General features: G+C 40.2%; 1 protein-coding gene across 3 annotated transcripts in view; it reads left to right on the plus strand.

Moving 5' to 3' along the window:
- The window catches only part of KDM2A (lysine demethylase 2A), a 92,097-nt gene that overhangs the window by 33,155 nt on the left and 33,804 nt on the right, over nt 1-25,138 (plus strand). For all 3 annotated transcript variants that reach the window (XR_005067473.1, XM_037053348.1, XM_037053349.1), the window contains exons 3-5: nt 16,459-16,597; nt 17,264-17,342; nt 17,713-17,759. Coding sequence is in view for 2 of the 3 variants with exons in the window: in XM_037053348.1 (XP_036909243.1) it covers nt 16,459-16,597; nt 17,264-17,342; nt 17,713-17,759 (265 nt within the window). In the remaining variant the exon portion in view is untranslated. The remainder of the gene's footprint in view (nt 1-16,458; nt 16,598-17,263; nt 17,343-17,712; nt 17,760-25,138) is intronic.

Consider the following 25,138-nt stretch of genomic DNA (forward strand, 5'->3'; position numbering starts at 1 on the left):
AATTCTTATTGTCTGTAAATGTATGTACTGATTATTTCTGAGAAGTTAGAGCAACACAGGCAAGCTGGTGTGAATATTTTTTAAGTCAGGAATTGAACTGTGTTTAAACCTTCTACTTTTGTTGGCCATTCTTCTCTCTTTAGGTCTATCTTCAGCCTTCTGTAGTCTGGGTTTTGTTTTTGTTTTTCAAGGATAAGTTCATTGATTTGGGGGGGGAGGGGTGGGAAGCAACATTGGTGTGAGAAAGAAATATCAATAAGTTGCCTTTCATATATGTTCTAACCGGGGTCGAACCAACTTTTCGGTGTATAGGACGACACTCCAACAAACTGAGCTGCTTGACCAGGGTTAGTTTGTCTTGATGCCCAGAAACTTGTTTTTGTGTAAGCACATTGCCACTCTCCTGGGTTATATATACGCTTCCTCTGTTCACATGTGACTGTTCCCTTAAGCTCCCTCTCCCCAGAAATGAACAACAGTAGAACTGACTCTACCACTTAGAGCAGGGGCTTCTCCCAAACAGCACTTTCTAGAAATGACCCCTTCATACTAAATTGCTGGAAGTGTGTGATGGTAGAGAAGATACAGTTACTGGATTTCGTCCCTAGAACTAGATATTTGGTGTAAGGAGATTTAGATAGGGTGGATTCATAAAAGAAATTCTGAAAGGGATGGACTTGGAAAACTTACTAGAAGCTTACCGCATGGAATGATAAAGAAGGAGAAAATCTTACCTGATATTTAATGCTATTTGAGATGAGGCATGTAAAGTATGACTTCTCTCTGTCCACATAGACCATTCTTTTTGGGAAATATAGTTGGTTTCCTAGTCTGATACTGGTTCATGCTCAAAACCTTAATTGCTAACACTTTTGAGCATGTGCTGGCTACTTTATCTCATTTAATCCTCATATAGTTCTGTGCAGTGGCTTCTACTATAATCAATAATTCATTAGCCCACATACTGTGAAAGGATGAACCAGGATTTGAACCCTGGAAACCTGATCCAGACACTGCCGTTATGCTGTATAGCCTGCCTTTTTATGTATAGGGCACTTCAGTTTGCAGAGTATTTGCAGAAATTTTTTAAAAGATTTTACTTATTTACTTTTGTAGAGAGGAAAAAAAGAAACCTCAGTGTGGGAGAGAGAGAGATTGATTGGTTGCCTCTCACATGCTCCCAACCAGAGACCTGGCTGGCAACCCAGGCACGTGCCCTGGTTGGGAATTGAACCAGCGACCTTTCTGTTCGTAGGCTTGTGCTCAGTCCACTGAGCTACACTGGCCATGGCTATGTTCTTATTTAAACCTTACAACAATCCTTTGCATTAGGTAAAATTCTTGACATTTTCACGTGAGAAAATGGAAGTTTAAGGAATGTGAAGTTCAGAGTGGTAGTACCTAGACCCAGGTCAGAAGTGGACACTTCTGACTCGAACTTCTTTGTGCTCTTTATATAGTTTTGCTGAAGATAACAAATAATAAATGCTGAGGGTCATACCTGAAGGTGAATCTTCTAAAAATTTTAACTTGTTTGTAGGTGATTGATAATAGTTTAAATGTGAAACTTAAGTCTGGAGAAATTTAGCAAAGATGTGATCATTAACTTGCATTATTGGTTTCTCTGGTAACTTGTGTGTAAGTGCTTTATTAAGTATTCCTTTTGCTATTGGACTTTCTAATGTTGTAGGTCAGTTTACCACTCTTAAACTAACCTTCCTAGTAAATTCAGAAGTGAAGATACAGTTCTGTTTGCTTTAACTTGGCACAGACGGGTGACTGAACGCTTAGAAGAAAAGAGGTCTTAATAGGGTTATAATGGAGTCATGGTAGTGACAAAGGGAGGAGTATATGTGTTTGTGGGGGGCAATATGAAATACCACCTCTCGGCCCTGACTGGCATGGCTCAGTGGGTTGAGCGTCATCCCACAGAGTGGAAGGTTGCCGGTTCAGTTCCTGGTCAGGGCATGTGCCTAGGTTACAGTCCAGATCCCTGGTTGGAGGTGTGCAGGGGGCAACTAATCGATGTTTCTCTCCCTCTCCCTCCCTTCTCTCTCTAAAAATAAAAATAAAACAAAACCTTAAAAACTGTTTAAAAATAAAATAAAATACCAGCTGTTGATCTTTTGCCAATTCTTTTTAGAGCTTCTGTTCCTAGGGGAGAACTTTCATGACTGCTCTATATCTTAGGTTTGAAAAAGAGGTCATAGTTAATTAAGAGATTGACACTTGTCTCTGAATCAATTCATTTAATAACAGACGTCATTATGGAGGAAAGAATGTAGCAAGGCTGGAAATAGGTGCGTTTGTATAGTATCTTCTGCCTTAAGAGTGACTGTTTGCTGTCTCCCTAAACTCACCTAAGACTTATTTAAGCAGCACGTGGGACGTATTTTATGGTTTATATCATTTGCTGAGTGTTTTTCAGAACAACACCCTGTCTTTAGGGTTCGCAAACCTTTCTCAGTGACGGGCAGGAAGGTTACTCTCTTCTTCCCCTTTAGATTTAAGATAAATGTCTAGAGTTTTTTCTTTTTCTATAAATTGTTCTTGCTTAACAGACATACTATTTACCTTCTAGGAACTGAACTAGAATGGCTGGCACTGGTACATCAGTTACAGAAGGTGGTGAAAAAACTAGGCATTATCTTTGTGTCTGTGTTCTGTGTCTGTCGCTATAGAAACAAATCAGGCAGAAAACAGAAGTATTCAGGGAGTATTTGAATCTCAGTGGATAGTCATTGGGTAACGAAAATAAAGTTAAGAAATTGATTGAGTTGAGGGAGAAACTGAGTATTTCTGAATCCAAAGATTATTTCCTAGTGATTAGATCTTAAAAATTCCCTTCGTTTATGCTATAGAAAATAAATAATCAGAAGAAGCAAACATTTTAAATTTCTTTTGGGTTATGATTTCACTACTTTTGAAAAATGTCTTAGTAAGAACATTAGCTTTAAAAATCATTCTGGAACTACAAAAAGGTGGTGATGATTTGAAAGAGTGGGACAAAAAGTAGACTGAGAAATGATACATCTTTATTTCACAGTTACTCAAAAAATATAGCCCCAAGGTGGCTTGGACATTGACAGATATTATCACTTGCTTATTTCCAGTTTCTCTGGTGGTTCGAATGGGCTACTTTTGGAGGACAAACTCATTAAACGTTTGCATGTTGATAGAAAATGTAATGTTTTTGCCAGTATCCAAATAGAAGAGTATTCGTATATTTCTAGTAAAAACCTGGGGAGAACAAAAATGTGCTTTTGGTATAACATCTAACTTCAGATTTTTCGGTGGTGTTGAGGTGCTTATCTTCATGAATTTCAGAGAGTACTTTTGCTACTTGTGGACACATTTTTTTTCTTTGCAGAATTTTGGTGCTCTCATGGTTAAATGTGCAGCAAGCACACTGAACAGTTGATTATACCAAGTGGTATGTTGAAAAGAAGGCAGTGTTGGAGAAGAGACCCTGTGCTTTAACTCATTTTTCATTCAGTTGGTTTTGTGAGGGGCATATTTGTGGCCGGGGTACATGTATCCTTACTCAGAAGTTTTAGGACCATTCTGTATATAGTAGGTATTAGGTATTTTGTAGTACCGAGGGAACTTTTAGGGGAAAGCTTACTTAGTATTGTATATCCTTTTTTGAACTTGCTGCATTATTAGATGTCTTTTTTTTTTTTAATCGAAACAGACTTAGGTGTGAAAAACCTCGCCAAATTCTCTCAAGGGTGTCCAACCTTTTGGTGTCTCTGGGCCACACATTAAATATAACAAGCACTGATGAAAACTGATGAGGAAAAAAAAAAACTGTTTTAAGTAAATTTATAATTTTGTGTTGGGCAGCATGCGGCCCACAGGCTACAGGTTGAATACCCCTGTGTGATGCTTTCTTTTTATGGGTTTCTTAGTCTTGTTCGGATTACTATGATCTGCTAAAGAAATGCAAGCTTTTTAGGTCATGTCAGTTGATAAGTACACATTCTTTGTGATGTGTTAAAGCAGTTATATTAAAACTAACCATGTGTTCTTCCATTTATCTCTGTGCTCAGGACTCTTATTTTAGGGGCAATAAGTGATATGTAGATCAAAAGATAAAAACTCTGGCCCAGCTCAGTTGGTTAGAGCATTGTCCTGTGCACCAAAAGGTTGTGGGTTTGATCCTTGGTTCGGGCGCATATGGGAGGCAACCGATTGATGTTTCTCTCTCACGTGTCTGTCTGTCTGTCTGTCTCTCTCATTTATAAGGAGATACTGAGAAATCCAGTAAGGTGAAGGGGATGCTCAAAAATGTTTGAAGAGGTCATTGTTGTATAGGAACAACATAGTCTTTATCCACAGTCCTGGGAACTTTCTTAGGTGTTCAGTGAAGTTATACTGAATGAATAAACATTTACTCATGTCACTTCTTCTGTGTAGCTTTCGCCAATTCCTCTTTGTTAGTTGTTCTTCCTCGTGGACTTCTGTGACATTTGTCTCACCCTGTCTTAATTCATGTCACATTGAAATAGTAATATTATAATTTATTTACATGTCTGTCTCCCCCTAGTGGCCATAGATTTTCTCCTAGACAAGGACTGTGCCCTTTTATCTTGATTTGCAGAGCATCTGACTATTATTCCATTTTCAGCATGTCCATGTTTGTTTGTTTTTTAATTACATTTTACTGATTATGCTATTATAGTTGTCCCAGATTTTCTGCCTTTGCACCCCTCCACTCAGCCTTCCTAGGCAGTCTCCATACCATTGTTTATGTACATGGGTTGTGTATACAAGTTCTTTGGCTACTCCATATCCTATAGTGCACATCCCCATGGCTATTCCCTAACTACCTATTTGTATTTCTGAATCCCCTCACCTTTTTACCCATTTCCCTTCACCCCTCTCCCATCAAAATGCTCTCCATATCCATGATTCTGTCTCTGTTCTTGTTTGCTTAGTTTGTTTTTAAAATTCATCTGTTGATAGATACATGTTTTTTGCCATTTCATTGTTCATAGTTTTGATCTTTTTTTCTTAAATAGGTCCCTTTAACTTTTTTTATAATAATGGCTTGGTGATGATGAACTCCTTTAGTTTTTTTTGTTTGTTTGTTTATTTTTTGTCTGGGAAACTCTTTGTCTGCCCTTCTATTCTAAATGATACTTTGCTGGGTGGAGCAATCCTGGCTGTAGGTCTCTGGTTTTCATGACTTTGAATATTTCTTGCTAATCCCTTCTAGCCTGCAAAGTTTCTTTTGAGGAATCAGCTGACAGTCTAATGGGAACTTCCCTGTAGATAACTAACTTATTTTTTCTTGCTGCTTTAGAGATTCTCTCTTTAGCTTTAACCTTTGGCATTTTCATTATGATGTATCTTGGGGTGGGCATCCATCTTGTTTGGGTCTCTCTGTGCTTCCTGAACTTGCATGTCTGTTTCCTTCTCCAAATTAGGGAAGTTTTGTTTCATTATTTTTTCAAATAAGTTTTCAATTTCTTCCTCTTTCTCTTCTCCTTCTGGCACCCCTATTGGTACGTTTGAATTTGTCCCAGAGGCCCTTTACACTATCCCCATTTTTTAAAATTATTCCTTCCTGTTCTAATTGGTTGTTTTTTGATTCCTTATGTTCCAAATCATTGACTGATTCTCAGCTTCATCCATTGCACTGTTGATTCGCTATAAACTGTTCTTTATTTCACTTAGTGCATCCTTTATTTCTGAGTGGATCTTGTTTAGGCTGTTGAGGCCTTCACTAAGTTCCTTGAGCATTATTCTAACCAATGTTTTGAATTCTGCATCTGATAAATTGCTCATCTCCATTTAATTTAGTTCTTTTTCTGAAATTTGGATTTATTCTTCCATTTGAGCCATGTTTCTTTGTCTCCTCATTTTGGCAGCCTCCCTGTGTTTCTTTCTATGTGTTAGGTAGAGCTACTGTGACTGCCTATCTTGGTAGCATGGCCTAATGTGTCCTGTAGAGTCCAGTGGTACCCTACAAGCTAGGTACTCAAGCCCTTTGTGTGGGTTGACTACACCCTCCTCTTGTAGTTGAGCCTTGGTTGCTATTGGCAGGTCGATGGGAGGGACTTACCCAGGCTGGGCAGCTACAACGATTGTCTGTGACCACCGACCATCAGCCTCTGCCCTCTGTGAAGGATCAGCTGTGTAGGGGCAGGGTGGTGGTGCTCCAGTGTGGTCTGTAGTTGTCCACTGGGTGGGCAGGCCCTGGGGTTTCCTGGTTGGTGCAGGCCAAGGTCAGTCCCAACCTGTGTTTTGCCTGGGAATCGAACCGCAATCGTCTGGTTCACAGGCCCGCGCTGAATTCACTGAGCTACACCAGCCAGGGCACAAATTTTTAAATGTGTAGTATTAACTATAAGCAGATCTCTAGGACTATCTCATCTTGTATGACTGAAACTTTGTAAAGCAACTCCCTTTTCCCTCCCTCAGTCCCTGGTAACCACCATTTTAATTTTCTCCTTCTGTGAGTTTGACTAGAATGTAGGCTTTATTTTGTAATGGGGAGGGGTGGGAAGCAACATTGGTGTGAGAAAGAAATATCAATAAGGGGTCACCCTGCCTGAACTATAAAGGGATCTGACTCGGCTGCTACTTGTGCTGCACTTGGAGATTCCCAAGCTAAGTCAGGCTGTGATTCTAGACTGGCATTGAGGCTGGCTGTTGCTTGTTTAATAGGATTTAGGGAGTTGTGAAGCATGAGCCAAAACCAGCCATTCATATGGAAAAGCCACTTTTGATAGCTGTAAGTTGTGTGGGTCAGAGCCTCCCGTGGTCCCTAGGGTGGGACAGACAGTGTTATCCAGTCTGATGGCGTTTCAGATGTGGCACTTGCCTGCCAGCTCTGTGGCTCAGTAGGGGAAAGGGTTAAGAAAAGGGACAGTGGCCTCTGCCAGCCTTTCTATCTGGGAGAAAGCTGTCCCCCAGCTCTCGTCTTGATGCCAGACACTTCAGTTCCTTCCTGTATGCCACTGGTGCCTTTGAAGCTGCTACTGTCATGTTGGGGCTCAGAGTGAGTGAGTCTGAGTGAGTGAGTCGTGTGTAGGTTCTTTTAAGAGGAACTGCTTGGGACTCCAGAAGTTGTGAGGATTTATCTTCCTGGCACTGAAATCCTTGGGTGGAGGGCCTGGTGTGGGCCTGGGACTCCTTGCTCCTGAGATATTCCTCCTGAATTTTTATTCACCATGTGTGGATATGTGACCATCCCATTCCATGTCTCTGCCCCTCCCGTCAGTCTGGATGGATGTGGTTTCTTTAATTCCATAGTTGTCAGGCTTCTATTCAACTCCATTTCTGACAGTTCTGAGTAATGGTTGTTCTATAACGTAGTTGTAATTTTAATGTGGTTGTGCAAGGAGGTGAGCCATGTTTATCTATGTTGCCATCTTGACTGGAAGTTGTCCCTGTTTTATGAGTAAGTGTTCAAACAATACTTTTTATAGTACACACACGGTGGGTAGGGATGGTAGACAGCAATATAGATATATATCTGCCCCAATGTGTTGACCTTGTGGTAATATCGGGTTTTCAAAAACATGGAAAGAAAGAAAGTGAGAACGACACTTTAAAATTCAATTGATTTTGGGGGATATATATATGTGTGTTCATGTGATTGTGAAAGGGGCAGGATAAAAGGCTGAGCTTTTTTTTTTAAGGTTTTATTTATTTATTTTTAGAGAGAGGAGAAGGGAGGGAAAAAGAGAGGGAGAGAAACACCGGTGTGTTATTCACTCTCATTTCCCCCCTATTGGGGACCTGGCCCACAACCCAGGCATGTGCCCTGACTGGGAATCGAACTGGCAACCCTTTGGTTTGCAGCCAGCACTCAACCACTGAGCCAAGCCAGCCAGGGCTGTTGGTTTTTTAAAGTATGTATAAATGCATATTAAGGCTATACAATTGGAATTTGGTATATGTTGCAGAGATTCAGATTTAAGCTGTATAGCTTTATACATTTATAAAAAAACATGCCCCCAAATGTTTTTTTCTCATGATGTGGGACATGAAAATATAGTTGCTTCTTTGCTTCTTATACCAGTTACAGCAAAGAGGCTTTGTAATTTAAATCTTTTCTCGTGTAGTAGGACAAGATAGTGCAGAATCCTAGAGAAAATCAGAGGTGAAGAGATTAATCTTGATAAAAAATACTGAAAGTTTTTCATCTTTACCGAAAGTTTATAATGTCAGTTTGATTACAAATGTAGAGAATGAGAACAAATTTTAACAGTATACACAATAAATGTATTAAGTACAAAATAGTCTTTGGTTAGGAATAGCAATATTTCTATTTCAGCCAGAATAGCTGAATAAACAATTTGACAAGTAAAAGCTAGAATTAGAAATCAGGAATGATGGCGTGTTAGATAAACAGGGGCACAACTAGAAATATAATGTCCTTTAAGAAACATCAGAAATTTCCCACCTGAGGAAGAGTCTTTGCTAATCCTTACCTACCAAGCGAGGTTTTCTGATTAAGAGACAGTCTCCATTGTTGCCAGCAGGTGCCGCCACTTCACCTCCTCTCTGCCAGAGCATTTCAGCTGTCTGGAGTCTTCTTCCTTTGATAATTGCTTCCATCTGTCTCAATCTACTGGACAGCTGAAGTTTCATCCTAGAAGGATTTCTGTCTAATAGAGCAGTGGTTAAGACCATGGGCTGTAGAACCACAGTACCTGGGTTCAAGTCCCTGCTGTATGAATTACTAGCTTTCTGGTTGGGCAAGTTAGTTGTGTCCGTTCTCTTCCTTGTTTCTAAAGTAAAGAGAATAATAATCATATAGGGAGGTTGGATTTAATACATGGAGAGTGGTTATTACAGTACCTGGCACATGGTAAGGGATCAAATGTTAGCTTCTGTTAGTACTGTTATTTTGCCCTGGCATCATACATACATCACCTTCAGAGTGGTAGCCCTTCTGGGAGTCATTAATAAAAATAACAACAGGCTTTTCATTATACAAATACTTCATTCTCTGACTCCTTTGTGTCCCTTGGAAAATAGAAATTGCCTGCACTCTCCAGAAAGAACTACTTCCAATATCTGATGTGCCTAGATACACGGAGGTTTGTTTAATATGGGGGCACCAGGAAGTACAGGAAGAAGATGTGGAAGTTTCTAGCCCACCACCAAATCTGTCTCAGAGTCCCTGCTCAGGACATGGAGGCCTGGGTCTGGCATTAGGTATTCTTTAAATAAGGACAAACTGACCTGGGGAACTGGTATGTAGCAAAATTTCAACATGGTATAATGTAAATGGGAGAAAGACCGAGATCTTATTTGGAATCAGATTATGGAAGGCTTATTTTAGAACATGAGCAGACCTTACATTATTCATCTCCAAGGGAAGATTAGGGTCTAGAGAGGTTGGATGATTTACTTAACTGCCTAAGGTCACACTCGAAGTAGCAACAGTAGAATTGATGCTAGATAAGTTCACCCTGTAAACACTTTTGCTTCCATGTTCGTTTGCTTTTTTTGCTGTTATCATAAAGGGTTAACTTAGGTCACTTTTACCTATCTTTTTCTTTATTTGTAAAATAGTGTTTTTCTTAGAGGGTGCTTATCTTAGGCAAGGAAAACTATTTTATATAATATAAAATGATAATATACAGTAGTTCTCAAACTATGATTTTGGGTATAATTTATTGTTTTTAAATTGTGGTAAAAATATATATAACATAAATTTTCCATTAAGAAAGATTTTATGTATTTATTTTTAGAGAGAGGGGAAGGGAGGGAGAGAGAAAGAGAAACATCAATGTGTGATTGCCTCTTGTGTGCCCCCCACCAGGGATGCAGCCCATAATCAGGCATGTGTCCTGATTGGGAATTGAACCAGCAACCCTTTGGTTTGTAGGTTGGTACTCAGTCCACTGAGCCACACCAGCCAGGGTAAATTTTCTGTTTTTAAGTGCACAATTTAGTGGCATTAATTATACTTATAATGTGCATACATTACCACTGTTTGCAAAACTTTTTCATTATCCCAAGTGGAAATTCTGAAACCATAAAGCAGTAACTTCCTGTTCTTCCTTCCCCCCACCCCTGGTAACCTCTAATCTACTTAGTGTCTCTATGAATTTGCCTATTGTAGGTAACTCATGTAAGTAGAATCATATAGTATGTTTCTGGCCTGTTTCACCTAGCATAATATCTTCAAGGTTCATCCATGCTGCATTATATATCAGACTCTGTTCCTTTTTATGGGTGAATATTATTTCTGTGTGTGTGTGTGTGTGTGTGTGTGTGTGTTATATTTATCCATTTATCAGTTTGGGACTTTCTGCCTTTTGACTTTATAAATAATGCTGTTATAAAAGTTTGAGTTGCACTTTCACTTCTTTGGGGTATATACCCAGAAGTGGAATTATTGCATATATGGCAATTCTATTTTTTTTTTCATCTCCACCATCCGAGGACATGCTTATTGATTCCACAGAGAAGGAAAGGGTGGGAGAGAGGTTGGGAGAGAAACATTACTATGAGAGAAACACCAATCAGTTCCATGCCGGGACCAGGGACCAAACCCTCAACCTAGGACGAAACTCCCTAGGGGTCTTAGTAACGTGGCCTACTGTAGTAGAAAAGTACACCTGTAACTTGGATGGGGCAGGGCCCTAGGTAATCACCAGGGTGGGGCAACCTGTGTGAACCAGGTTGATGGAGTCTCAGATATGTGGTTCTGAGTGGGAGAGGGCTCTAGTAAGGGACAGTGGCCACTGCCTGGCCTCCAGACTTTTTTCTGGGAGGAGGCTGTCCCCTGGCACTCACCCTGATGCCAGACACTTGTTTCTCCCTGTATTCCACTGGTACCATTCCAGCTGCTGCCCTGGTGCTGGAGCCCAGAGGGAGTGAATCTGAATAAGACCTAAGTCCATTGTGGGCCCTTTAAGAGGAGATGTCTGAGAATCCCATAATTTCTTCCATTGTCCAAATCACACTGGTTTTTACAGCTAGAAGTTATGTGGACTTACTTTTCTGGCACTGGAACCCAGGGTCAGGTGGTCTGGTGTGGGGCTTGCTCCAGAGGTATCCTTCCAATTTTTAGCCACCACTCATGATGTGGGACTGCTTGTTCCCTCCTGTCTGTCTGAATGACTGTGACTTCCTTAATTCCTTGGTTATTGGACTTCTATACTTTCCGAAAGTTGAACTTACTAAAGGTCAACTTTCTGATGATTCTGGTTTGTAGTTGTAATTTTTGCTGTGGCTATATGAGGAAGTGTGTCATGTTTACCTATACCTTCATCTTGACCGGAAGTCCATATCATATTACTTTTAAAGTAAGATTAAAGCAAAGTTAAATATTGGAAAAAAGATAGTATGGGGGAACCCATTACCTATGGCTAATGCATGACCTATGCATGCTGTTTTAAAAATGATGGTGCAGTATTAGAGGCATGATTACATGTACTGTTTTTAAACTTAATACCTCATAATCACTCTTCATTGTTACTTGTAGTAAACATATTAATGGTCACATTATATCCATCAGAGAGTATATGTTAGCCTTGGATAGCTTAGCCATTTTTCTATAGGATAAGTCTGGTTTTATCTGAACTGGCCTTTAAAAGGTGATATCTCTCTTTCTCACCCTCTCTATTTTACTTCCCCAAAATATCTGAGAGAGGCAGATGGTTGCTGGCATCATCTCTGCTTAAAATGCGGGATTTCCTGACTCTCTATCTGCTCTTTTACTCTTTAGGTATATTCCATGAAAACAGTTTGAGAAAATAGCCTTCCCACCATTTTTTTCTTACCATGTGTTTAAAAAAAGAGAATGCCAGAAGTTTCTGTGTAATAACTGGTAACTGTTTGTCTCTAGTCTGCATTATCCTTCTCTAGTGATGCTACCCTGTAAATAAGGAAGTCATCTAACAAATTCTGATCCAAAATGTGGTTTACCACAAAATTTCAGGTTGTTTCAGGAAGGAAGAGCAATAAAGAGTTGTAAAAAGAAACAGAAAATATGGGAAAACGTAATGAATCTACATTTTACTTAGAAAACTTCCTTTCAAGTGAAATATGATTGATTACCATATGATATGTAACTATAATACAAAGAACATAAGAAGACTGTCCTTAAGACAATAATTAGATAGTATTTTTACAGTGAAAGTTAACCAAAAGGTTTTAGAAGTTCTTATTATGGCTCATTTAAAAACTAACTTAGTTGTTCTGAATTACTTATGTAACTACATATGGGTTTTATCTGTGAAAACCACATAGAATATTAAGTATTGACATGCAACCAACAATTATGTAGAGTCTGCTACCAAAGGAAGGTCTATTTCTTGATGGCAAAATGACAGAGAAATGTAAACTAAAATTGCAGAGCATTGAAAGGGAGCCTATCGTTATTCCCTTTGACTTAAATAAACTGTCAAGAAAAAAACCTTTTTTTTTTCTTTTACTTTTTAAGTTTTAAGTTATATTTATTGGGGTAACATTGGCTAATAAAATCATATTGCTTTCTTTTTTTGAAGATTTTATTTATTTATCTTTAGAGGGGAAGGGAAGGAGAGAAATATCAATGTATGGTTGCCTCTCATGCGGGCCAGTTCCCTGCTGGGGAACTGGCCTGCAACCCAGGCATGTGCCCTGACTGGGAATTGAACCGCGATCGCGTGGTTCGTAGGCCCGCGCTCAATCCACTGAGCTATACCAGCCAGGGCAAAATCATATAGTTTTTAAGTGTACAATTTTATAATATATCATTAAGAAGAAAATCTTAATGGTCACTTCTTATTCCTTTCCCCAGCCCCTAGTAACTAATTTCCCCTCTATTTCTATGGATTTGGCTATTCTGGATATCTCGTGTAAATAAAATCATACATTATGTGTGGTCTTGGGTGTTTGGCATCTTTCACTTAGCATAGCATGGTGTTTTCAAGATTCTTCTATGTTGTAGCACTTATCAATACTTCATTTCTGGACTTCCGCCAAGATGGAGGCATAGGTGGAAACACTGTGCCTTCTCCCACAACCAAGTTTGAATACAACAAAGATTTGGAGAACAAAGACACAGCCAAAGACCAGAAAATTGAATTATACGGAAGCCCGACAACAACGAACCATTCCACCGGGATGGTAAGAGGGGCGGAGCCAGCAGTGGAGCAGGGTCGGACAGGAAAGATCCCCCAACCTAGGTGCGCAGGCAGCCCGGACCCAGTCAGGGTGCGGGGCAGACTGACCGCGGTTGCACATTCTCGCACAGTGAGACGGACCACGCAGGCCCCAGAGGGCAAACCCGGTGGTGGAGGGCTGATGGCAGTGGCACACTTGCGTGCAATGGGACGAAACGCGCGGGACCTGCTGACAATGGCAGCTGCAGCGCCTGTGGGGGCCACAGCGGGAGGTGGCAGACGGGATGCCATTGCTCCTCTTTGACCCTGCCCCCACATACAGCGTCACAACCCAGTGACTGAGTTGCCCTGCTCTGGTGAACACCTAGGGCTCCGCTCCAGCTATTTAACAGGCACGAACAGCCCAAAAGATGGTGCAAGAAGAACTCAAAGTCCCAGAGCCAATAACTCTAAGCGACAGAGAAATTGCCGGCCTCTCAGAAGCACAATTCAAGACACTATTTATCAGGATGCTCACAGAACTGGTAGATTATAGTCACAAATCAGAGGAACATAGTCACAAATTAGAGGAACATATGAAGGCTAAACTAATTGAAATGAAGGGAGATGCACAGGAAACCAATAGCGATGGAAAGGAAACTGGGACTCAGATCAATGGAATGGACCAGAAGGAAGAACAAAACATCCAACCAGAAAGGAATGAAGAAATGAGAATTCAAAAAAATGAGGAGAGGCTTAGGAACCTCCAGGACATCTTTAAACGTTCCAACATCCGGATTATAGGGGTACCAGAAGGGGGAAAGAAACAGCCACGAGTGGAAAACGTATTTGAACAAATAATAAAGGAGAACTTCCCCAGTCTGGCAAAGGAAATAGACTTCCAGGAAATCCAGGAAGCTCAGAGAGTGCCAAAGAAGTTGGACCCAAGAAGGAACACACCAAGGCACATCATAATTACATTAGCCAAGACCAAAATGAAGGAGAGAATCCTAGAAGCAGCAAGGGATAAGGGGACAGTCACCTACAAAGGAGTACCCATCAGACTGTCAGCGGATTTCTCAAAAGAGACCTTACAGGCAAGAAGGGGCTGGAAAGAAGTATTCCAAGTCATGAAATCCAAAGACCTACAGCCAAGATTGCTTTATCCAGCAAAACTTTCATTTAGAATGGAAGGACAGATAAAGTGCTTCTCAGATAAGGTCAAGTTCAAGGAGTTCATCATCACCAAGCCCTTATTATATGAAATGCTAAAGGGACTTATATAAGAAAAAGAAGATGAAAAATATGAACAGTGAAAGGACAGCAAACACACAGTTATTAACAACCACACCTAAAACAAAAGCAAACCAAGAGGACAGCTAGATCAGGAGTGGAACCATAGAAATGAAGAACACATGGAGGGTTAGAAACAGGGGAGTGGGAGGAGGAGAAGGGGGGAGAAGGCACAGAAAATAGCATAGATGGTAGGTAGAAAATAGATACGGGAGAGGGCGAGAATAGTGGGGGAAATATAGAATCTAAAGAACTTGAGACACGTGGTTATAAACTAAGGGGGGAGAATGGTGGAGGAGAGAGTTTGCAGGTGGAGGGGAATGAAGGGGGGAATAGAACAACTATAATGGTATAATTAATAAAATATACTTCATTTCTTTTTATGGCTGAATAACATTCCATTATATGTATGTGGTATATGTAAATATATCACATTTTGTTTTCCCATTCATCATTGATTGACATTTGTCTTGTGTCTACCTTTTGGCTATTGTAATTGATGCCATGAACATCTGTGTACAAGTTTTTGTTTGGATTTTGTTTAATTTTTTTTTGGATATATCCATCAAAGTGGAATTGCTGAAACTGCCAGGTTGTTTTCTGAAGTGGCTGAACCATTTTATGTTCCCATCATCAATAAATAAGGATTTTGCCCTGGCTGGTGTAGTTCAGTGGATTGAGCACGGGCCTGCGAACCAAAAGATCGAGGTTCGATTCCCAGTCAGGGCACATGCCTGGGTTGCAGGCCAGTTCCCAGCAAGGGACGCACGAGAAGCAACTGTACATTGATATTTCTCTCCCTCTCTCCTTCCCTTCCCTTCTAAAGATAAAGAAATAAAATTTTTAAAAAATGTGATAGAAGATTTTTTTAAATAAATAAATAAATAAGGGTTTCATTTCTCTACATTCTTGCCAACACTTTTTATTGTCTATCTTTTTGATAATAGCCATCCTAGTGGGTATGAAGTGGTATCTCATTGTGGCTTTAATTTGCATTTCCCCTAATGACTAATGATACTGAGCATTTTCCTGTGCTCATTGGCCATTTGTATATTTTCTTTGGGAAGACATTATCCTTAAAGCTAAATATTGCTAGTTACTGTTGGGAATGCTTTTGTTCAGATTAACTTCATTCCTTTATCTCATGCTAAAGTGTTTTTGCTTCATTAATTCAGATGTTTTAGTCTGTTCTTGAGGGGTGTTTTAGAAAGATGATCTAGATACAGCTTTCCCCAGTGGAAAAAAAATTAGTTTGTATTCTGGCCTAAAATGTCTATAAAGATAATTTGTCCCCACTCTGATAAGCAATGATATGCAAAATAAAAAATTTTAAAGATTTTATTTACTTTTTAAAAGATTTTATTTTTAAAAGATTCTGTCTATCTATCTATTTATTGGGGGGAAGGGCGGGAGAAGAGAGGGAGAGAAACATTGCTGTGTGGTTGCCTGTAGCATGCCTCCAGCTGGGGGTCTGGCCTGCAGCCCAGGCATGTGCCCTGGCTAGGAATTGAACCGGCAACCCCTTGGTTCGCAAACTGGAACTCAGTTCACTAAGCCACACCAGCCAAGGCTTGTTTATTTTAGAGAGAAGGGAAGTAAAGGAGCTGAAAGAGGGAGTGAAACATCAATCAGTTGCTTCTCACACACACCCCATCTGTGCCCCAATGGGGGAACCAGGCTCACAACTCAGGCTTGTGCCCTGACTAGGAATTGAACCAGTGACCCTTCGCTTTGTGGGGTGACACCCAACTGAGCCATATCGGTCAGAGCCAAATAAAATATTTAGCAGACTCTTTTAGGTCAAATTTTTATTGCAAATTTATGTCTCTAGGCTGAAAGAGTTAACATAGTGAACACATCATAAGCAGACTAATTAAAACTTTGTTTTATTAAATAAATACATAAAACTTTGTTTTATTATATACATTTTCTGAGAATACTTGCTGACCTTACTTAGGAGAAAGATCTTAAGGAATATTGAGGCATGATATAGCAACTGAAATTGAAAGAGTACTTTAAACATATAGGTAGGGGAAACTATGCCCATATTTGGATTGATATGAAAAAGTATATGATTTCATGCTTGATGTCCCTCTCTGTCTAGCGTGGTACCATGCGACGACGCTATGAAGATGACGGCATTTCAGATGATGAAATTGAAGGGAAAAGAACTTTTGACTTGGAAGAGAAACTTCACACCAACAAATATAACGCAAATTTTGTTACTTTTATGGAGGGAAAAGGTCAGTATAATTTTGATTCAGATATGTAGTCCCTTAGTGTAGGGCATTTACACTCTGGGAACTGTGTCTCAGCAACTCTGCAGCCAGGATATTGCCTGTTGATATATCTTTTTTTCTCTTCACAGTGCCACTCGCACACCGCTACCCTTAGTGTGTGTGTGTGTGTGTGTGTGTGTGTGTGTGTGTNCCCCCCCCCCCCCCCCCCCCGCCGGCCCCATGAGTAATTCTCTGCTGTATTAGAAGAAGCAAGCATTAGGGCAGGAATACTGTTGGAATTTTTCCCTTTAGGCCCATTTCTTCTTTCTCTTTCTTCCCTTGGTTTGGGTTTAATTATGAATAGTATAATAAAACCCCTTTTACACATGTACAGAAACTGAAGTGTGTGATTCTGTGTGTACCATGCAACTTTGCTCCTTGGCAAACTGACAAGAATGTCATAATATGTATTGTTGTGGGCAGAGATAAATTTTTTGGCTATTAAGAGACAGGGTGATGATAATTTCTGCCTAGGACTTACGAGAGGACTCAGTAATAGTAATAGCCCCTATTGGTTGAAATACTAATTGGTGGAAATACAGACTTAGCAAAGCCCCAAACCCTGCTTCTCAGTTACTTTTTTCCAGCTATACCTCTCACCTTTCTAACAATGTTTTCCTGTGGTGACAGATTTTAATGTAGAGTATATTCAGCGAGGTGGCTTAAGAGACCCTCTGATTTTCAAGAACTCCGATGGACTTGGAATAAAGTAAGTGTTCTTGGCTTAATTAGATATGGTTGTGAAATGGCCATGTTACTTACTACACCTGGCCATGTTACACCATGTTACACCAGACAATGCAGTATTGATCATTGATAATTGAAAATAATTTTCCTATTTAGTTTTAAAGGGGTGAATATTTCTTCTTTTGTTATAAAAACAGTTCTTGGTTGTTATAGGTAAATGAAAAATAAAGGTGAGCTAAGAAGAAAATAAAATCATTTATATTTAAAATACATTTTCATCCCAAATAAGAATATTTGTCTCACTGATTCTTAGTACTTTAAGAAAACCCTCACTCTGAGTAGAGAAGTTGTGCTTCCCATTTAAGTTGTGTTTATTGGTGTTTGTTTCATAGGATGCCAGACCCAGACTTCACTGTGAATGACGTTAAAATGTGTGTGGGTAAGTATTAAGCTTGTGGCCTTTATGTCTTTGAGACAGATTTTAGATTTAGGACTGAGTCTTAACTCTCTTGAGATTTGAAGGCTTAGAAACATTGAATCAAACATATATTTGATTGAAGTAGATAGTACTTGAAATAGTTTCTAAATTAGAAACTACTGTTCAGCAGCTGGGCATTTTCTCAAAGGGAGTTACAAAGTTGCTTTGTTTAGCACTCAGACATAGAACATTTGCATCTCTGCTTCTTGCCTACCTGCCTGCCATTGTTATCTCTGTGCGCCACTGCCTATCCCCACCCCCTGCCCACCCTGAAGAGCCTGCCTTCCATGGCTCTTCACCCTGCCCAGGAAAGTGAAATTTTGTATCTCTGAGCCAAGGATGAAGCTTCGTTCATATCTCTGCTTTTCTTTTTTCCCCTGAAAAGCAGTAGAGAAATTTCCAGAAGTTTTTGGTAACTTGGCTGAGGTTTGAAACTTTGTACACTGGGAAGTGGATACATTAAAATTTCTCTTCATCAGTGACTGGTTAACTTGAGTCTTTAATTTTTAGATTTATATTTTATTATATTCAAGATTAGGTAAAGAAAGTAAATTGGAACAATCTAGTTAAAGAATAAAACTATGTGGGGTTAGTAAAGGTAGACATGCCAGGGTCCTTAAGAATTCAGAGATGATCACTCCTATACACGAGGCAGTGAAGTAGGTTAGAATCTTTTAGAAATGTTTCCAACATGAAACAAAAGGAGTTTTATGATGCTTTCCTTGTACCACTCACTACCGTTTCCTCTGCTGAAGCTCCACTGCAGTTTCTTGCTTTGGAAATTAAATATTGCAGTACTATGTCTTGGCCACTTGAGGGCCCTTGACTGTTTATCTAAGAGGTGCAAGTCATATAACCCATGTAGAGAAAATTCTTTCGTTCCCTCTGTTCCCACGTTCCTTTCGTTCCCATTCTTTCTCCTTCCCTTCTCCTCTCCATAAAAATAAATAAAATATTTTTTAAAAATTTTTATTTATTTATCTTTAGAGGAGAAGGGAAGGTGAGAGGGAGAGAAACATCAATGTGTGGTTGCCTCTCGTGCCTCCCCACACTGGGAACTGGCGTGCAACCCAGGCATGTGCCCTGACTGGGAATTGAGCCAGCGACCCTTTGCTTCACAGGCCTGTGCTCAATCCACTGAGCTACACCAGCCAGGGCTAAATAAATAAAATCTTTAAAAAAATTTTTAAATAGAATGAAGCAATGATTATAGCGAAACTAACAGACATCAGACATTCCAACTGATGACTAACTTTATGTGCAGGTTGTTTGAAGTCTAGATGATAGAAGTTTAAAAAAAATAGTTTAATGTATTTTAATAGCAAACTTACAGAGCAGCACAGAAGACAGACATTAAAAACGTGCACTTGCATGCAGGACATCTCAGAAAAGTATAGTGAATGGATGGATTCTACTGTGCAATAAAAATGCTGCCAACACCATTGAGTTGCCATCAGTAAGAAATGTACTTGTTTTTTAAAATCCAACTGCTGGCATTGTCCAGAAAGAAAGAATAGATTTATTTATAATTGCTTTTTAAAAATATTTTATTTATTTATCTCTAAAGGGGAAGGGAAGGAGATAGGGAGAGAAATATCAATGTATGGTTGCCTTTCATGGGTCCCCTGCAGGGAACTGGCTTGCAACCCAGGCATGTGCCCTGACTGGAAATCGAACCGCTATCGTGTGGTTCACAGGCCCGAGCTCAATCCACTGAACTACACCAGCCAGGGCTATTTATAATTGCTTTAAATTTGAACTGCTGAAACTTGTTTACTGAAACTTTTGATCTGCATGAATGCTTTATATCCCTGCATTTATATTTTTAAAAATTCACACACAAGTGAAGTAGAGAAACTGCCAATACCTGATTTCCATTCCTTGTTTGTTTTTCACTTGCAGTCAAATTCTTAAGAACATAGTTGGGTTTTTCTTCCTTTTGGATGGCTAATGATTATCAAAATGCAGTGAGCAAACTATTGATGATTACAATAATCGTTTGTCATTGTATGTACTGTGGTTAACTCATTTTTTCTTTTCTAAAATACTTAAAGTGGAATGTTATACCTCCAGTGTCAGTTCAAGTTCCAGAAGGAAGAAAGCTATTCTGCCCCACCTGGTGTGGCTCAGTGGGTTGAACACCGGCCTGCAAATCGGAGGGTCGCTGGTTGATTCCCAGTCAGGGCACATGCCGGGGTTGTGGGCCTGGGTTATAGGCCAGGTCTCCAGTTGGGGGCACACTAGAGGCAACCATATATTGATGTTTCTCTCCCTCTTTTTCTTCCTTTCTCGCCCCTCTCTAAAAATATGTAAATTAAAATTCTCTTAAAAAGAAGAGGACGAAAGCTGTTCTTTCATGTAAACTTTGTGATGGTATATATTGGTTAAGAGTATGAACTTTTTTTAAAAATATATTTTATTGATTATACCATTACAGTTCTATTCCCCCCCTCATTCCCCTCCACCCGCACACTCCCTCCCCCACTATTCTCCCCCCTTAGTTTATAACCACGTGTCTCAAGTTCTTTAGATTCTATATTTCCCCCACTATTCTCGCCCTCTCCCGTATCTATTTTCTACCTACCATCTATGCTATTTTCTGTGCCTTCTCCCCCCTTCTCCTCCTCCCACCCCCCTGTTTCTAACCCTCCATGTGTTCTTCATTTCTATGGTTCCACTCCTGATCTAGCTGTCCTCTTGGTTTGCTGTTGTTTTAGGTGTGGTTGTTAATAACTGTGTGTTTGCTGTCCTTTCACTGTTCATATTTTTCATCATCTCTTTCTTATATAAATCCCTTTAGCATTTCATATAATAAGGGCTTGTTGATGATGAACTCCTTGAACTTGACCTTATCTGAGAAGCACTTTATCTGTCCTTCCATTCTAAATGAAAGTTTTGCTGGATAAAGCAATCTTGGCTGTAGGTCTTTGGATTTCATGACCTGGAATACTTCTTTCCAGCCCCTACTTGCCTGTAAGGTCCCTTTTGAGAAATCCGCTGACAGTCTGATGGGAACTCCTTTGCAGGTGACTGTCCCCTAATCCCTTGCTGCTTCTAGGATTCTCTCCTTCATTTTAGTCTTGGCTAATGTAATGATGATGTGCCTTGGTGTGTTCCTTCTTGGGTCCAACTTCTTTGGCACTCTCTGAGCTTCCTGGATTTCCTGGAAGTCTATTTCCTTTGCCAGACTGGGGAAGTTCTCCTTTATTATTTGTTGAAATACGTTTTCCACTCGTGGCTGTTTCTTTCCCCCTTCTGGTACCCCTATAATCCGGATGTTGGAACGTTTAAAGATGTCCTGGAGGTTCCTAAGCCTCTCCTCATTTTTTTGAATTCTCATTTCTTCATTCCTTTCTGGTTGGATGTTTTGTTCTTCCTTCTGGTCCATTCCATTGATTTGAGTCCCAGTTTCGTTTCCATCGCTGTTGGTTTCCTGGACATCTCCCTTCATTTCCATCAGTTTAGCCTTCAGATGTTCCTCTAATTTGTGACTATGTTCCTCTGATTTGTGACTATAATCTACCAGTTCTGTGAGCATCCTGATAAATAGTGTCTTGAATTGTGCTTCTGAGAGGCCGGCAATTTCTCGGTCGCTTAGAGTTATTGGCTCTGGGACTTTGAGTTCTTCTTGCACCATCTCTTGGGCTGTTCGTGCCTGTTAAGTAGCCGGAGCAGAGCCCTAGGTGTTCACCAGAGCAGGGCAACTCAGTCACTGGGTTGTGACGCTGTATGTGGGGGCGGGGTCAAAAAGGGACAATGGCTTCCCTCTGCCGCCTGCTGCCTCGACCCCCACTGGCACCACAGCCACCACCGTCACCAGGCCCACGTGTTTTGTTCCACTGCACACGAGTGTGCCACCGCTGTCAGCCCTCCTCCACTGGGTTCGTCCCCTGGGGCCTGCGTGGTCCGTCTCACTGTGCGAGAATGTGCGACTTTGGTCAGTCTGCCCCGCACCCCGACTGGTTCCTGGCTGCCTGCGCTCCTAGGTCAGGGGATCTGTCCTGCCCGACCCAGCTCCACTGCTGGGTCTGCCCCTCTTACCGTCCCCGTTGAATGGTTTGTAGCTGTCGGGCTTCCGTATAATTCCGTTTTCTGGTCTTTGGGTGTGTCCTAGTTCTCCAAAAACTTTTGTTGTATTCAAACTTGGTTGTGGGAGAAGGCACAGCATTTCCACCTATGCCTCCATCTTGGCGGAAGTTAAGAGTATGAACTTGAACAAAAGTGTCCGGTTTTAAATTTTAGCTCTACTAATTGAGCTGAACCTTGGACATGTGTAACCTTGGACATGTTACTTAAGTGTGAAGTGCTTAGAACATCTGAAACATAGTACATGCTCAATAAATGTTAGCTATAATATAACTATGTCATTATTTAAGAGCTCTGGTGGCATTCTTTTTTTTTTTTAAGATTTTATTTATTTTTAGAGACAGGGGAAGGGAGGGAGAAAAAAAAGGAGAGAAACATTGATGTGTGAGCGATAACATTGATTGGTTGCCTCTTGCACACCCCTGAGTGGGGGGGACCCGGCCTGTAACCCAGGCACATGCCCTGATTAGGAATCGAAGCAGTGACCTTTCAGTTTGCAGACAGGCACTCAATCCACTGAGCCACACGAGCCAGGTCTCTGGTCGCATTCTTGATCTACGTTCTTAAAGGACAGCATTTACTTTAATTTTTTATTGTAAAATACAGATAATATTAAACTCACCATTGTAATAATTTTGAAGTATAACACTTAGTTGCATTAAGTATATTCATAATGTGCAACCGTCATTAATATAGAGTTCCAGAACCTTTTTTATCACCCCAAATGGGAATTCCTTACCCATTAAGTAGTCCTCCTCATTCCCTCCTTCCCTCCATCCCTCTGCCCTGACAACCACAAATCTGCTTCCTGTCTCTGTGGATCTGCCTATTCTGAATATTTCAAATAAGTGGAATCACAAAATATGTAGCCTTTTGTGTCGGGCTTCTTTCACTTAGCATGTTTTTGAGGTTCATATGTGTTGTGGCATGCAGCAGTATTTAATTCCTTTTTATGGTGGAGTAACATTCCATTGCATGTGTATACTACATTTTGTTAATCCATTCATGTATTGATCAATGTATTTCCACTTTTTGGCTATTGTGACCAGGGCTGCTGTGAATATTCATGTATAAGTTTTTGTTTGAACACTTGAGTTTGATTCTTTTGAATACATACCTAGCAGTAGAATTGCTGGATTATGTGGTCATTCTATGTTTAATTTACTGAGGAACCACAAACTGTTTTTTGTAGCAGCCGCACCGTTTTACATTCCTACTAGCAAAGTCTGAGGGCCCCAGTTTCTCTGCATCCTGGCCAGCTCTTCTTCCCCTTCCTTCTCCTGTCATCATCATCACCGTCGTCATCATCACCATCATCGCCATCTTAGTGGGTGTGAAGTGGCATCTCTTGTCTGCTTGCCTGTTACCTTTTATCTCTAACCAGACTGTAAATTCCTTAAAGGCAGAGGATGAGGTCCAAATACTACTTTCTATCTGCCAAGGCCAGGTATGTAGTAGGTATTTATTAGTTTCTTGCAAGTTGAACAATATTCTTTCTTTTTTTTTAATTTATTTATTTTTAGAGAGAGGGAAAGGGAGGGAGAAATACACAGAGAGACACATCAGTGTGTGGTTGCCTCTCACATGCTTCCTACTGGGGACCTGGCCCACTACTCAGGCACGTGCCCTGACTAGGAATTGAACTAGTGACCTTTTGGTTCACAAGCTGACACTGATTCCATTGAGCCACACGAGCCAGAGCCAACAATATCTTAATATTCCAACAGCAGCTTTTTATTTTCTCTTCCCGTGAACATCATTTTCTTAACTTTTTATTTTATTATTAATTATTCTCGCCCAAGGACATTTTTTTCCCATTGCTTTCAGAGATAAAGAGGAAGGCAGGGAAAGAGAAAGAGAAACATCAGTGTGAGAGAGAAAACTTCTATTGGTTGCCTTCTCGTTGCCACCCCAACCAGCAACCAGGGATTGAACCCGCAACCTAAATAGGTGCCCTGACTGGGAATTGAACGCGCGGCCATTTAGTCTACAGGACAACACTCCAACCAAGTGATTCACACCATCCAGGGCCATTTTCTTAACTTTTTAGCTGTGCTGCCTTTCCACATCTTCTCTTTCTCTTAGCTGTTGTCTCTGTTTGGAATTCTCACTGTTGGATCTTTCTTGGTGGAATTCTATTTATTCTTCAGGGCTAAACTCAGTGACTCTCCTTCCCTCTCTTCTGTAGTCAGTCTAGGTTTTGTTTTGTTTTGTTTTGTTTTGTTCAAAGCCTTTTTTTTAAAACATTTTATTTATTTATTTTTATGGAGTGGGGGGAGTGAGAAAGAGAGGAAGAGAAACATTGATGTGTGAGACATACATCAGTTGGTTGCCTCTTGCATGCCCCCAACTGGGGACCTGGCCCACAGTCCAAGCATGTGCCCTGACTGGGAATTGAACCAACAATCTTCCAGTTCACAGGCTGGCACTCAGTCCACTGAGCCACACCAGCCAGGGGTTGTAATATATTTTTCTTTATTTTTAACTACTGTTTAATTAAGCACTTATGTTATGTTAAAATTTTTACTTCATTAACTAAATTCTCACAACAGCTTGCAAGGTAATGTTATTAAAGCTGAGATTTACAATTAGATTTTTTCAACTGCAAAACTGTTGTTTTCTCCCCTTACTATATTATGCCACCTCTTAAACATTCTGCCTTTTGTTGTAGTTGTTACTGTTGCTTGAGAATCTGATATAGATAGATCTTTGTGTCCATTATAGTATCCTTTTCATTTAGTAAATATTTGTGGAACGCATGAAACGAGTTTTATATTAGAAATGCTTGACAGGTTTGGTTATAACCCTTTTAAACAAAAAAGTAGACAGATTCAAATTTAATCTAGTTCTCACTAAATAGTGGGTCTTTATTCAATTCGTGGGATAGATCAGGTTGTTTCAAACCTGCATCAAAGCGTTGTAGCTTAGTGGATAAGCACATTGACTCTCGAATTGGGCTACCTGCATTTTTGTCCTGCTTTGTCCCATAAGTTACCTGTCACCTGTTTTCTCCTCTATGAAATGGAGAGCACTACTTAGCTTTTAGAATTTTTAGGTTTGAGTGAGATATTGAATATAAGATTCAATGTCTGACCATACGTAAACATGCCACAGAGAGTGATTATTGTATTTAATATTACACATTGTCTTTCCCATTTTCTGTGATTTGATTTTCTGTTGATTGTTCATCTCAGGTCACAGCCATCTCCTTGTCTATTATTGAGTACCCTAAATAGGAAAGGATAGTTTGTTGC

This window comes from Sturnira hondurensis, unplaced genomic scaffold, assembly GCF_014824575.4.
Source record: "Sturnira hondurensis isolate 20B ecotype Veracruz unplaced genomic scaffold, ASM1482457v3 Scaffold0007797, whole genome shotgun sequence".
Lineage (NCBI taxonomy): Eukaryota > Metazoa > Chordata > Mammalia > Chiroptera > Phyllostomidae > Sturnira > Sturnira hondurensis.